This window comes from Trichosurus vulpecula, chromosome 6, assembly GCF_011100635.1.
Source record: "Trichosurus vulpecula isolate mTriVul1 chromosome 6, mTriVul1.pri, whole genome shotgun sequence".
NCBI lineage: Eukaryota > Metazoa > Chordata > Mammalia > Diprotodontia > Phalangeridae > Trichosurus > Trichosurus vulpecula.
The window spans coordinates 218,142,705-218,157,881 of NC_050578.1; the positions used below are offsets into that span (position 1 = coordinate 218,142,705).

General features: G+C 43.1%; 1 protein-coding gene across 14 annotated transcripts in view; it reads right to left on the reverse strand.

Annotated features, from left to right (window-relative positions):
* The window catches only part of PPFIBP2 (PPFIA binding protein 2), a 221,504-nt gene that overhangs the window by 46,847 nt on the left and 159,480 nt on the right, over window positions 1–15,177 (reverse strand). For 8 of the 14 annotated variants that reach the window (XM_036762541.1, XM_036762542.1, XM_036762537.1 and 5 more), the window contains 2 exons: window positions 9,844–9,975; window positions 1,450–1,608 (listed from right to left, as the gene is read on the reverse strand). In XM_036762541.1, coding sequence (XP_036618436.1) covers window positions 1,450–1,608; window positions 9,844–9,975 — 291 coding nt within the window. The remainder of the gene's footprint in view (window positions 1–1,449; window positions 1,609–9,843; window positions 9,976–15,177) is intronic. The other 6 variants (XM_036762547.1, XM_036762549.1, XM_036762548.1 and 3 more) reach the window with 1 other exon arrangement.

A 15,177-nucleotide genomic window follows, 5' to 3' on the forward strand; every position in this document is an offset into this window, starting at 1 on the left:
GAATCGGACCCAGGCATAGCTCTCCAGGCAGTGGAGGTCCAGCTGGGGAGACAGGAAGCCAACACAACAACTGGAGGTAGCATGGGCTCAGTGTCAAATGAGAAGTCCTGCCGGCAAAAGGCTGAAGAGGTTCCACAAGGGGTGAGACCAGGTAAGGCTGCAGTGGTCCAAGGTGAATGAATGGAGGAGCAGCACTTGATATGTTGGACATTTTAACCCCATGACTCTTCCCTAAAAGAACCACACAATCCTAAAATCCCAGAACTAGAGGGAATGGGTAAGGGCATCTGGCTTAACCCTGACCAATAAATCTCTTCTACAACAACCAGCATTTGCTTGAATACCTCCACTGATGGGAAACTTGCTACCTACCCAGGCAAACCACTCCTTTCTGAAGACTTAAGCTATTTTGAATAACCTGTTCTTCCTCACCTCAGAGGGTGGTTGTATATAATGCAACAAATAAAGCACTTTGTAAAACTTACAGTGCGCTATAAACGGCAGCTACCTTAGATATCTAGTTCTACTGCCCTTTTGCCTTCTTTAAAACATATTCTTCTTGAATGAAACATACCTTTGCATCACCTCAGAATTCCTGTCTTAAGTCCAATTTCTCCAAATCCCAGTGATTACTCTGTAGTTATGGTGTGTATGATATATACAAATATATATGTATATATATTTATATGTTCCCTCCTTGTGTTAAAATCTCATGTTTATTATTTATGCTCCAATTAACATTGAATTGGTGCCTGAAGCTATTGTTTCTAACTCCTTTCTTCTCTGGCCAATTACGGAGCATCTCTTACACTATTTTCCTTCTGCCTACAATGTCACCAAGTGCTTAATGCAGTGCCTGGCACGTCCTCCATATTACGTGGATTTTCCATTTTAGCTGGAAATTTTTCTCTCTTCTCCTCACAGAAAATACACTTGCAAACAAGAGGAAGCAAGGCAAGAGGAAGAAGCTTCATTCCAATTTTTAAGCATGAGAAAAAGCTATTTCTCCTTCCCCAATTCCTTGTAATTCTCTTATGTCAGAAGAATAGTTAGATTTATTGAAGTTCAGATTGCTTTCCAAATTCAGGGAATGTGAGCAAATACCTTGTGGGTTACTATGGTCTTCCTCTTCCTCACTGGACAAAGTCTGGGCAGCTGGGCAAGTTCTTTTACCCGCTCTTGGGCTACCGTTGAATTGTTAATAGACACACCACACAATTAGAGAGGTCATAGGGAGGACTGCCCAAGCCATGCTATTCCTCCAGGGTAATTTTAGATACAAGAATGAAGGCAAGTCAAAGACAAGAAAATGGCCCCAGGGCTCGGCCCAGAGTCAGACAGAGGAATGGCTGGTACCCAAGGCAGACTCTTGTTAGTAGAACCCAGAATTCTCTGCAAACTCAAGGCAGCATCAACTCATGCTTGGATATACTTAGGTATGCTTCATACAGGCAAGCCATCGGGGCTGCTGGCCTGGGGGCTCTCCTGAGGGCTACATGCATCCATGTGGTCCCTGTCCTGCAACATTCTCTCTTGAATTTGGCTACTGATTTCCAGCTGTAGTCTACACATCTGCTCCTGTAGATCACTGATCAGATTCACTACTAACTGTAAAAAGGGAAGAGACAGGAGAGCAAAATCATAGACAGTTAGAGCAGGGACTAGTCCAACCACCTCATGTCACAGTCAAGGAAACTGATGCCCTCTAGGAATTAGAATTTTCTTAGGATGTTCAAGATGGAAACATATATATATATATATTAGAGTGTTTTTATAGTCAAGAGTTTTTAGTTTACTCTTTTCAGAGGAACTGAACAAAAAGCCATCATTTACCACTGGTCATTGCTGGAGGCATCTCAGTTCAATTTAATTGAATTCAACAAACATATACTGAGTAGCTTACTCTGCAACACACTGTCCTAGGTGCTGAGGGAGATGCAAGAATGAATGCTTGACATTGATGACATCTGACAAAAATGAATTCAAATCAGACAAAATTATAAGATATAAACAAGGAAATTATATCATACTTCAAAACGCTATTCAAAATCAGAATACATCAAATTGAATATTTCTTTATAGCTTCCCACGGTGGATACAGAGGGAGCTTTGGAGCAAGAAGTCCTCCCCATGACACACACTAGCTGTATGACCCTGGCCAAGTCTTAACTTTATGACTCTGGCAGCTCTAACACTGTGCTGCAGCGAAGGTGTTTTCCTGCACCAGTAGAGGGAATTTGCTTACCAGGGAGTTCCCAATGTCACTGAAATCACAGGTCTAGCCCCTATACCTAAGCCTCCTCATAGGAATATAATGTAAATGTATTTTAAAAAAATCTGTTTTACAGAAAGAAACAGAAAATCAGTAATAGATTCTATCACTGAGAAAATGGAATATAATAGAGACAAAAAATAACATCAAATGGAATGGAGTATTAAACCTACAAACTGGATTTTAAAGGTATGGGGGAAGAATTGAGTGGGGAAAAAAATCAAGAAATGTTACCGTTTCTATCAATTTTCTTTGAAAATTGAAATTTGAAAAGACACATTCAGTTTTGAAAGAGAACAAAAAATTTGGATAGCTAACATTAGGAGGGCAGGTACATCAAATATTTGTTGGTGGAGCTGTGAACTGGTCCAAACATTCCGGAAAATGGTCTGGAACCACAGGCAAAAGTCATTAAATTGTGCATATCTTCTGATCTAGCAATACCTCCATTGGGCATATATTCCTCAAACATGAAAAGACAGAGGAAAAGGATCGACATGTAGAAAAATGTGTGTAGGATGTATATATTCTGTGAAGAAAACAACTTTTTTTTTGAGGTAATCAAAGTTAAGTTACTTGCTGAGGGTCGCACAGCTAGTAAGTGTCTAGGGTCACATTTGAACTCAGGTCCTCCTCCCTCCAGGACAGGTGCTCTATCCACTGTGCACCTAGCTGCCCCTAAGAAAATAACTTTTGAAGGAGTTTAGTAACTGATCAACACCATGCTGATCCATGACTTCAGAGGACAGAAGATGAAATACATTGCCTGTCTCCTGCCAGAGGCAATGACTTAAGGAATAGAATGAGAATGTTTCTGGACACGGTTAATGTGCATTTTCTTTGATTATGCATATTGATTATGATTTTTTTTTCTTTTTCTTGTTCAGTTGGGGTTAGGGCAGTCATAAGGAGGCAATAAATACTTATAAAAGTCAATCAACCAAATTAAAAAATCAAGTAATGGCTATGGAAAGAAGAAATTACAGCTACAGTAACTGGTCACATTAAAGATAACAATAAAAATACTCTATATCATAGTGTATGGAATACAACCAAAGCAATACTCAGAGGCAAACTTATAGTGCTGAATGCCTATAAGAACAAGAAAGAAACAACAAACACATTGAAGGTCTTTTTAGAAAGACCAAAAAGTCTCTCAAAATTAGCAAGTTTAATCAAAGCAAAGAGAAAACAAATTGCCAAAATGTAAAATAAGAGTTGTTCTATAAATCTGAAAACTTAAAAGAAATCAATCGATAGCTATAAAACACAGAACTGACAAAGAATAGTTAACCTAAATAACTCATATGCAGATGTAGAAGGAGAAATCAGACAGATGATTTGCCTCAGAAGAAGACACAAAAGCAAAACACCAGAAAGACTCACAAGTAAATTTTTCCCAACATTTAATGAATAAATAATCCATTATCACAATGGTTATTAGTATAAAAAAAGGGGTGTGGGTAATCATATTCCAATCTCATTATCATATCAGGTATTCTTAAGTAAGCTCCTATTGGAACAAGGATCCAGATATTACAAATTATCATAAGGTCGACTTCATGAAAATGCAACAACTTAGTGGAAAAGAGAAAAATGTTAGAAATCACACAAATCAGAAGAAATCACTGGCAACCAAACTGGTGGCTTCAGTCAAAGATAAAAGGAATTTGCAGGAAGAAAACCAGTATTTCTGAAATAAAAAGAAAAGAAACAGATGCAGAGAAGAGACTCTGGAATAAATATCTGTGGTCAAAATCTGACATGCAGACTCTAAAGGGATCTGATGTGGATCCATGAATAATACCCATTCCCCAAAGGAGGAGTATTCAGAGCACAGTTTTTGAAGGAAACACAGACTTAAAAGACAGGTTCAAATAGCTTCCTTACATCCATTAAACTGGCAAAGAAAGGAGTTAAAAATGATAGTATTTTCCACCGCAAAGGATATGGGGAAACCTTGTTGGAGGGATTGTAGGCTGGTGAGAGATTTTCATAGAATAACTTGGCTGTATACATAAAGGGCTCCCAATGAACATAGAAAGAAACTAGGTCAAACCCTTTAACCCTGAGATCACATCGCCTCTGACAAAGACTGATCTCTGTGGCTCTGGGGCAAGTCACTTAACCTCTCAGTGGAAGGAGGAAGAGGGAGGGAGGGAGAGAGAACCCAGAACAAATCATTATTTTGTTTCACGTTGCATTATGCATTTTTTTTTCAACCAAAAGCCAAATAGTTCAGGTTGAATACTTTTATTTTATCGGTACCATATTCTGTTCACTGATTTATATTTGGTGAAAATGTTACTAATTTGTGATTTGAAAAAATAAATGTCTGAAAGAGAATGTGGTCTAGAGGAAAGAACACTGGATTCTGAATCAGAAAACCTGAGTTACAGCTCGGTCTCTGAACTTACTATCTTGGTGAGCTGTTCATCCATAAAATGAGGATAATAAACTGTAGCCCGTGAGCTCCCTGAGAGCAGACACTACCTTTTGTCTTTCTTTGTATTTTAAGTTCACTTAGTTCCAAAGAATGTAACAATACAAATAATATAAGCTCTGGTATCCCTGACTCCCAAGTCCAGTCCTTCATCCACCCCACAGGCATTGCTTCATTTCTGTCTTCACATCCCCTTTGCCTAGCACAGCGCCTCACACATATTGGGCACTTAATCCACATCAGATCCCTTTAGAGTCTGCATGTCAGATTTTGACCACAGATATTTATTCCACACATATTGGACTTGGCGATTAAATGATTGATTGATTATCTACCTGAAGGGGCTGTTGTGTAAACTGCCAGGCACTAGAGAAATTGAGTCCTTGTGGACGGTGATGAGGAATACAATGATGGGAACTGTCCTCAAGGAAATAACTGTCTAGTAGGGGAAATGAGAAAGGTATAAACCAAATAAAAAGAATCTAACAGTGCATAGGAAAGGATGGGAAGAAGCATTTATTAAATGCCTATCATGTGCCTTGTAATGTGTTAAGCATTTCACAAATGTTATCTCATTCGAGCCTCTCAACAATCCTGTGAGGTAGGTGCTATTATGATTCCAATTTTATAACCAGAGAAACTGAGAAAGACAGTGGTGAAGTGACTTGTCCGGGGTTAGATTCGAACTCAGCTCTTCCTGATTCCAGATAACAGGAGAAGAAAGACAAACAATGCATGTGACCTTTCCAATCTCTCTTTCCCCATGAGGCTCTGAGAAGCCTGTGAGCCTTGGACCCTAGCTAACTCGGATTTGCAAAAAATTAACAACCTCATTTCAGTGATCAGTTTAAAAAAAACAAACAAAAAAAAAAAAACAAAACAAAAAAAAAAACAAAACGCTACCACTAATCCTTTCAGAGAACTATAGCCCAATAAAAATGTCTGTTTTGAGTAGGCAACTTTTCCCATCATCCATAGAATAGAAAAATTCAAGGAATAAAAGAGGGGGAAAAGGGGTTGTTTAATGGGAGGCAACTGACTGGTTTAATTGTGGTGGAATTTTTTAAAAAAAGAATCAGCTTATTCCAGGTCTACAAGATCCCAAAGGATCTCTGAAATGAATCAACAAAAGCCCCCACTGCTGAGGACCTGGGAGAGGGAAGGTAAGGCTCTCAGCCCCACCCAATCCTCTTCCAATCTCCCCAGTCTGTTTTGTAAATTATCTTGTTCTGAGGGTAAGCTTAAAAAAATCTCTTTATGTTTTGTTTAAAAAAGTTATGTTTGTAAACTTAGATTCTGCAATTCCAACATGTAACAGAATGAAGACTTATATTTAATCCTGGTGTGGAGAAGGGAAGGGGGTGGGGTCTAGGGAATGATGGTTTGCTAAGAACCAGAGAAATGTTCATTGCTGTCAGTCTTTAAAACGAGCAACAAGAGGAACTCAGCCTCCCTAAGACACGGCTGCGGATAGGCTGAGAGACTGGGGATAGGCTGAGGAAAACAGTCACAACCGCGCTCAGGAAGCAGCCTCAACATGCTGGAGCATAAATGTCTCATTGTTTTTCTGATTGCTGGGAGGTGAGGAAAGATGAAGTTATGGAGAACATGGCAGAAGACCTTCTAGTCTTTCAGGAATGTCTGGAAGGGGAAAGGAGGCCAAGCCTTTTGGGGCCAGGATAGAAAGAAGCTGGAGAAAGGTGCCTGGAAAAGCTTCTAATGTCAGATTGGTTTGAAGTTCATAGGACTGTAGGATCTGGAATAGGAAGGGACCTTAGAGATCTCTCAATCTGCCTCAGTTTACAATGGGGATCATAATAGTATCTGTCTCCTAAGGTTGTTGAGAGGATCAGATGAGACAATATTTGTAAAAGCACTTAGCACAGTACCTGGCACATAATAGGTGCCTAAGAAATGCTTGCTCCCTACTTCCTCTCCCCTAATCCGGGAGTTCTTAACTTTTTTGTGTGTTTCAGCATTTGGTGAAGCCGTGGATCCCACTTCAGAACTGTGTTTTTAAATGCATAAAATAAAATACACAGGATTACAATGGAAATAAATTATATTGAAAAAGAATTTATATGTATTATTTAATAATAATAAAATATAATAATAATAATGATGATGATGATATTTAAAAGTTCTTGGACCTCAGGTTAAGAATTCTTGAAATAGTTCAACTCTTCTTTATTTTATAGAAAAGGAAATTGAGGCTGGCTCTAGGAGATTAAGAGAGATCACTGAAGCATCATCTATATTGAAACCTAATATTTATACTGGCAAGTAGAGTTCTGAGGTCAAGGAAACTTTAAAGTGAAGATGGGGGGATTATATATGTATACATATCTATACATGTGTATCTGTGTGTGTGTGTGTGTGTGTGTGTGTGTGTGTCTACTAAACCAGATGTTACAGAGTCCCTGAACTTGTTTTAAAGAAACATTTTGATAGCTGTTTTTCCATATAATTGGCTTCCTCCATAATCCTATGAATTTTATTTTATGCAGTTAAGAATACAGCTATGAGGAGTCCTTTGGTTTTGCCAGACTGACAAAAGTATCCATAACATAAAAAGATTAAGAATCTCAGAAATAGGGGAATGTCGATAGTGTGGCCCAAGAATGCACCAAATACATCTAAGAAGGAGGGCAGTAATACAACTTGTGGCCCCAGATACCTATATTTTAAAGGGAGAGTTTATGAGAACTTAAAAGAGCAAGTTGTGATCACTGGGAGCTAGGATGGAGTTGCCAAAAATAGCTTCACGGGATCCATCCTTCGCCCTATATCGTTTGACATCTATGTAAATGGCTTGAAAGAAGACACACATGTTGGGTTTATCAGGGTTGCAGATGACATAAAGCTGGGAGGGAAAGCTAATGGCTGGAAATGACAACGTCAGGGTTTTGAAACAAATTTTTGACAACAGTCAATGGAAAAATTTAACCAAACACTTAGCCAGTTCAATGAGTCAACAGTATCATGTGGCAACCAAAAAACCCCCAAATCTAATTTATCATAGGCTCTATTTATAATAAAAGCATAGTATTCAGGATAGAATTTCCCCCAAAGGAAATTCCCCCTTGAGAATAGGGATTATTTCATCTTTGTAATCCCAGCACCTAATGCTAGGTATACAGTAGATGTTTATTAAATGTCAAATTGAATGAAGGAGGTTTTTAATCCCAGTCTTCAGCTTTGGTCTGACCGCTTTGGAGTACTGCGCTCAGTTCTGGGGGCCCCTTTTTAAGAAGCCACTGACAAGCCTACAACTATGTGTAGAGAAAGGTAACCAGTATGGTGGAAGGCCTCAGAATCATGCCACCCAAAGATCAGTTGAAGGAACTTCCAAGGTTTGGCCTGGAGCAGACAAAATTTAGGGGGTTATAAAAACTGTCAAAAAGATCTAAAAGATGTCATTCAGAAGAGGGATTAAAATTGTTCTCGTTGGTCCCAGAGGACAGAACCGGGAACAATGGGTGGAACAGATTTCAGTTTGATATACAGAAAAATCTCCCGACAAGCTGGCCTCCAGAGGGTGGGATCCGTCCGTATCGTGGGGAGGTTTTCAGTCCACCTATGGTTCGATGACCGCTAGTCAAGGACACTTCTGTCCAAATGCAAGGAAGGTTCTCTATTGTGGGAGTGGGATAGGTATTGGGAAGTGAATGTGGGGTCAGAATGAGAGGCTCAGCGCAAGGCACAGGGCGAGAAGGACTCAGAAAATACTGAGATGGTTTAGAATTGTAAGGGACCTGAGAGATCACAGAGGAAGAATCCCCAGACCCAGAGGTGAAGTAATTTACAAAGAATAATGGCAGAGTAGAGGGCGCCAGATTCAGGAAGTCCTGGGTTCAAATACTGCCTCTCACACTCATGAAATATTGGCCCATGCAGCTGTTCTGGGCCTCAGTTCCCTCATCTTTAAAATGGGACAATTCTGCCACCATCCCTAACCCAACCCACACAGAGGTTGTGAGATTGTGTGGATGAAGGACTCTGACAACCTTAAAGAAGCTGCAGAGCTAGGGTCTGGGCATGATTCCCCTGATTCCAGGCTCATTAGTCTTTCCACCATTGATACGGTGCTTTTAAGAGAGAGAATGATAATACCATTATCAGATGAGGAAAACTGAGGCTCCAAGGAACTCCAGCTAGGAACTGCCGGAGATAGGACTTGACTCAGAGTATTTTGACTCCATATCCAGTGTTCTTTTTCTAGGGCACAGCGATAATTCAATCTTTCTTGTCCAGAACTAAAAAGTTTGCTGTCAAGAGAAGCTGCACAGGTAGACGCACATTTGCTTCAGTGCATAGATCACTGGGATGGGGGTTCAAGAAGCTGTAGGAAAAGCTCTCATATCCTTTCGGCACACATCTGAGTCTCCCCAAATTGCAGCCAGCATCAGTACATTTGGGGACCAAGTGCACTCCGGGCTAAATAAATATCAGAGTCGTAACATTCTCTTTCTCAAAAATATCCTTTAAAAAACATTTGTTTCCTCGGTGTGCCTCACCTTTGGAAACATCCTTCTCACTTCCTAATGATTCCCGCTCTGCCCCCTCACCCCTAAACGGAATCTTCCCTCAATACAAAAAAGCAAAGCTCAGTGTGCTTTGCATGCTGGCAACGGATGCGCTGCCCCACACTTGAACTCCGCTGTCTCTCCACTGAGGAGGCAGGAAGGCTTCAACAACAATGAGCTGACACATTCATAGGACTTAGAGTGAAAGGACAAATGAGGGAACTAAGGCTGAGAGATGACCAGTGACTTGCTCGGGGTCACACAACCAGTAAGTGTCTGAGGCAACATTCGAATTCCAAGCCTTGGGCTCTATCCACTTTGCCATGTAGTTTTTCTCATCTTCCCTCTGCCCCACTTTGCCCTAAGAGCCTTGCAGATGGCAATGGTCAGTCTTGCTCTTGCTAAGACCTGTAGCTGGAGCATGATGGGAAATTCCTTCCTAGGCCAAATGGGTGTTTTCCACAATCCTGGGCGGCTTTTTTCCCCCCACTCCCCACTTGGTCTGGGGGCTCCTCACCGGCTTTGCCTTCCAAGCTGGCTGTTTAGACAGCTGGCCGTTCACAGGGCACCCGGGCAGGCTGAGGGGTGCCAGCCACACTCACCTCGGCTTTCCTCTGCTTCTCCTCCTGCTCCCTCTGTTCCCTTTCCATGCCAACCAGCCGCACCTTCAGCTCAGAAACCTCCGCCGTCAGCTCCAGTTTCTGCGCCTCCAGTGATGTGCGGCTCAACAGTTCCTGCAGTGGGAAAAGGGATCTTAGACACTCCCAACAAACCTCAGGAAGGAGAATGTGAGCCCTGGGGGGATGGCCTCGGAGGAGCAGAGAGATGCCTCCGGCAGGGCATCAGAATTAGCCCTTCCTAGGCAGCTGTTATGGGGGCAGGGGGGGATGGGTCAGGAGAGAAGTTATGCTAAAGTTTACTGAATGCAACATTTCCTATGATCCTCAATAGCCCTGAGAGACAGGGGCCACGGGTGTATTATACCCATTTCAGAGACGGGGAAACGGAGGCACAGAGAGGCTCAAATGCAGCGAGCAGAGGCTTGTGCGCATGTCACCTCTCTCATTAGACTGTGAGCCCCTCAAGAGCAGGGGCTGTCTTTGACCTTTCTTTGTGGCACCTGGGCTTTGGCACAGTGCCTGGCACATAGTAGCCTAGTAAATGCTTAATGACTTGACTGACCTGGGTTCCCCCGGGTCCCACCCTCTGTCACTTGTGTTGTGACAATGAATAAGACCCATAACTTCTCCAGGCCTCAGTTTCCTCATCCTTCTCTGAAAGAAGGATGAATGGTTTGGATAATATGGTCTCTAAAGTCTCCTTTTGCTTCTAACTCTATGGTTCCAGGACGTGCCCACAGACAGTCAGAAGCAGAATTTGAACCTGGGTCTCTGCTGGCTCTGTCCCTCACTCTTACTCCCTCCACTGTGTAATCCTGCTTGTCTGCAGAGCAAGTGCCCTAAAGCAAACCTTTGGCCTTGTTCCCACTGGCACAACCTAAATGCTTCCAATTAAGCAGCCTGAACTTGAGCCATCCGGGGAAAGCTTGACTGATAGGCCCAAACTCACCCGAGCTCTTCACGAGCCCAACCTGCTGCTTGGTGGCTTCCCTTCCGAGAAGAAAGCAGCAAATTCCATGCAAAGTAGCTCACGTCAGGGGGGGTGGAAAAAAAGGAAATGTCCCAACCTGTAGGAGGCCCCTGGGGTCCAAGGTACCTCCCCAGCCCCACCCCAGCCCTAGGAAGGGAGAATGGAGCTTCACTGAGGCTCTGTGCCAGGCTCTGGTAGCAAAGAGATACACAGCGGTGCACATTAGGAACACTGGGAGGGAGAATGGTACTGTAGAAAGAACAAATCATCTGTCTGCACTCAAATGGTGTAAGTTCAAATGCAACCTCTGCCACTTAGTACTCTTATGGCATTGGTCAATTTACTTATCTTCTCTGGGCTTCAGTATCCTTGTTTGTAAAATGAGATGGGACTAAATGTCTCTAAGGTGTGAATACCTAGATATCAGGATGGGTGGGAGAGGGGGAAGACTACTTATGAAGCTATTGCAAGAGCCTAAAACAGGTTTGTATTGGGGTGGTTGCCATGGGAGTGGAAAGGAGGTCAACTCTGAGATGTGGTGATGGTAGAACCCAAAGGACTTGGGGTGGAGCAGAATTGAGAAGCTGAAACTCTCTCTTAGCATACCTGCCCCAGGGGCAAGGGGAGACTAGGGGGTGTGGAATATTGAATGTGCTGTCACTGAGCTGATGTTTAGGGGGAAAGGTAGGTTCAGTCTCAAACAAGTTGAGCTCAGGTCATCCAGCTGAAGGGATCCAATAGATTGAAAATCCAGGAGAGAAGCTCTGGGGAGAGGTTGAGGGTGGAGATGGAGATTCGGGAGTCACCTGTGTAGAGGTGAAGCATGAAGTACTGGGAGATTGATGGCAGAGGTAGTACATGAAAAGGGCCTGGGACAGGACCTTAGGGAACACCCATTGTTAAGGGCAGGAGGAAGAGGAAGAAGCAGCCAAAGACACTGAGGAATGGTCAGATGGGTGAGAGGAGAACCACTAGCCACGGAAGGGAAGGGATGGTAAGGCATCAAGGAGAAGGGCGACTCACAGTAATGGCAGAGGGGGCTGAGAGGCAAAGAGAAGTAGACAGAGAAGGAGGCCATGAAAGGTGGCAGGAAGGAATTTATTTAGTGACAGAGGCAAGAACTTTTTCAATGGTGCTTTTTGGGGGGGAAGTGAGGAGCATTTCAAGAGTTTCAGTAGTAGGCTATAAGGAAGTAGGGGCACGAGGGCAGAGTAAGCTTTCTAAGAATTTGGAAGGGAAGAAGGAAAGAGGCTATAGGGAAGAATGGGGGGGAGGGGAGAGTGAAAGAGAGGAGAGAGGGAGAGAGAATGGAAGGAGGGAGGGAGTGAGTGGGGGAGAGAGAAAAAAAGGAGAGGAGAAAAGAGAGAGAAAGAAGGGAGCAGACAACATGTATAGTTATTCAATAAGGGAAAAAGAGTCAAATAAATTTATAAATAAAACACAAGAGTTAACAAACTGGACTATAAAACACTCTGTAGTCCAAACTGGATGGCCTCAAGCTCACTGATTCACTTGTCTAAGTTTCCTGGGCCAGCTCATCAATCCAGCTCCCCATAGAGCACCCAGGGCACCATTCCCTCATGTGCAGGAACCCCAGAAACAGGTAGCCCACATTCAGGGCATTTTGTGGGTCAGTATTCACTCAGAAATCACAGCTGACAAGACTCCACCAACCTGTTTTGTTTTTTTCTGGTCTGGTCAGGCAATACTATTAGTTCAGATTTACTTAATGAAACACTCCCTCTCCAAACCTGGGGGTGGGGCACATTCTCCCACAAAGAGACATACACTGTTAGTGGGAAGCAAGGGCACCCATATCCATGAAGGGTCTGACCACTCTCCGCTTGGGCACATGATGAGAGTAGCTCTTGTCCTATCCTAACCTTCATTTTAAAAACCCAGGGTACAAGTTGGCTTTTCCATGTCCCCACCTTTCCTAGAAATGCCCATCCCATCCTTCTGCCTCTCTCAGACTCAGAACCAAGACAGGGCTCCTACTCTTTCCTTAGATTTCAGCCCTGAAATCGAAGGTTACAGAATCACAAATTTAGAGCTGGAAGGCATTGTAGAGGTCCCTAGTCCAACTCCCTCATACTACAGATGAGGAAACTGAGACCCACAGAGATGAAAGCGCTTTGCCAGAGGCTGAACAAAGAGGAAGCAAATGACAGGGCCAGGATTGGAGCCCAGATGCTCCAAGTCCAAATTTAGCACTCTCCCTCTGAACCAATCCACAGTGGTCCATCTAAGCCAGAGAGAACACTTTATGAAAGCCGTTTCTTTTCAATCTTCCAAATAACTAACAGTGCACCCCACCCCACCATCGCCCAACCAAAGGAAAGAAAAGGGAAGCATTTCATCCAAGGAAATACAAACACATGATAGCATGAAGGAACTGAAACATTTGAGCATAGATTCATAGATTTGGAACTGGGAGGGCCTATCGAGGTCGCCTAGTTCAACCTCCTCATTTTATACATGAGGAAACTGAGGCCCAAAGAAGTTTCAGTGACTTGCCAAAGGTCATACAAGCTGTATCAGAGGCAGAATTTGAATTCAGGTCCTTGGACTCCCAATACCAAGAAAAGGGTTTCCCCATCACTTCGAAAATGCAATGAAACATGCCAAGAGCATACGATAATGAATGACACCCCATTCTTCACGGTGGCCAGTTCCTTAAGGAACTACTGCTTCCCTCCAAATCTCCCTTTTCCCAGGCTGAAAGATGCCCTTACATCAGTCTGCTTTGACTCTGATTAGGAGGCAATTCACGCTCACTTGGTGATCTCACCAAGTCTTATGGGTTCAACGATTACCATCCTGCAGCCAACTTCCAGACCTTTAAATCCAGGCCTAGGCCAGCACTGCATCACCAGTGGCCTACTGGATGTTTCAGATTGGATTGGTTGGTCCACTAGGCATCTCAAACTAAACACATTCAAACAGAACTCATTGTGTTTCACCCTAACCTACGCACCTATCTTTTGAACTTATCTGCTTCTGTAGAGGGCACCGCAATCCAGACACGCATGATGGTGTCATCTTCAACTCCTAACCCTGACTTACTCCACATATCCGATCAGGAATCATTTGTTTCCATAATATCTCTTGCATAGCTTCCCTTTCTTTCCACTCATATAGTCATTAAGGCCCTCATCACCTCCCACCTGGAGCATTTCAATGGTCTTCCTGTCTGAAGCGGCTGCCAAATACATTTGCCAAAAAAAGTAAGATCTAAAAATCTTACCTCCTCCTCCTCCTCAATGAATTCAAGTGATTCCCTGTTTCTTATAGGACCAAACAGAAACTCTTTGGGGGAAGGGAAGAAGCATTTATTAAGTACCTACTACGTGCTAGGCACTGTGCTAAGCTGCTTTACAATAATCTCACTTGATCCACGCAAGTCTTTTGACTTTGGCCTTGAAGGCCTTTTCCAACCTGGCTCCTTCTAACCTCTATTCCATTCTTGTTACATTAATCTTCTCCACATACTCTACCATTCAGCCATACAGGCCCAACGTGAGCTCCTAACATAAGGACACTGCATATTCCATCTCTGTACAAAGGCACTGATGGTCCCCCAACCCTGGAAGGCTCTCCTTGCATGCCTCCTGGAATCCCTGGTCTCTTTTAAGAATCAGCTTAAACACCACCTTGTAGAAGAGGCCTTTACAGGTCACCTTCAGTGGTTGGTGTGCTGCTATCCAGGATACTCTGTGGTTGCTTTCTATGTGTCTTGTATATACCTGCATATGTACACAGCGTCTCTGCCATCAGAATGCCAGCTTTTCAAGGGCAGGCTGTTTTGCTTTTGTCTTTGTACGGTCAGGGTTTATTTGAGTTCCTGGCGACTGGGAAGTGTTTGACAGAGGCCTGTGGATTAGGTGGCCTTAGGCACCTGCATGAGCTGGCAGAAAAAGCACCGGTTTGGAATCGGAAGACTCGATTGGAGTCCAATTGGAGGTTTGAATTCTGGGTCTGTCACAGAATGTGGGACATCAGGCAAATGACCCTCTGGGCCTTGGTTTCTTCATCTATAAAATAAATGGGTTGGACTTAGAACTGCCTTCTAAAGTCCTCTTGTATCTCTGAATCTTAGGAACCTGGATCTAAAGTTGGAAGAGGCTTCAAGGGCCACCTAGGCTAGGAAATTTGGGGACTAAGGAGATTAAGGGAGCCCAAGTCACCGAGACACACCCATGCCTGAAGCAGGATTGAAACTAAGGTCTTACAATGAAATTACTCTAGTCAGGCCTCTCCTTAAATCTAATAATGCCAGACCAAACTGTCATCACCTCACATAGGGACTATTCCCAATAACTTCCAGTTTTCTATCCCACAATTCC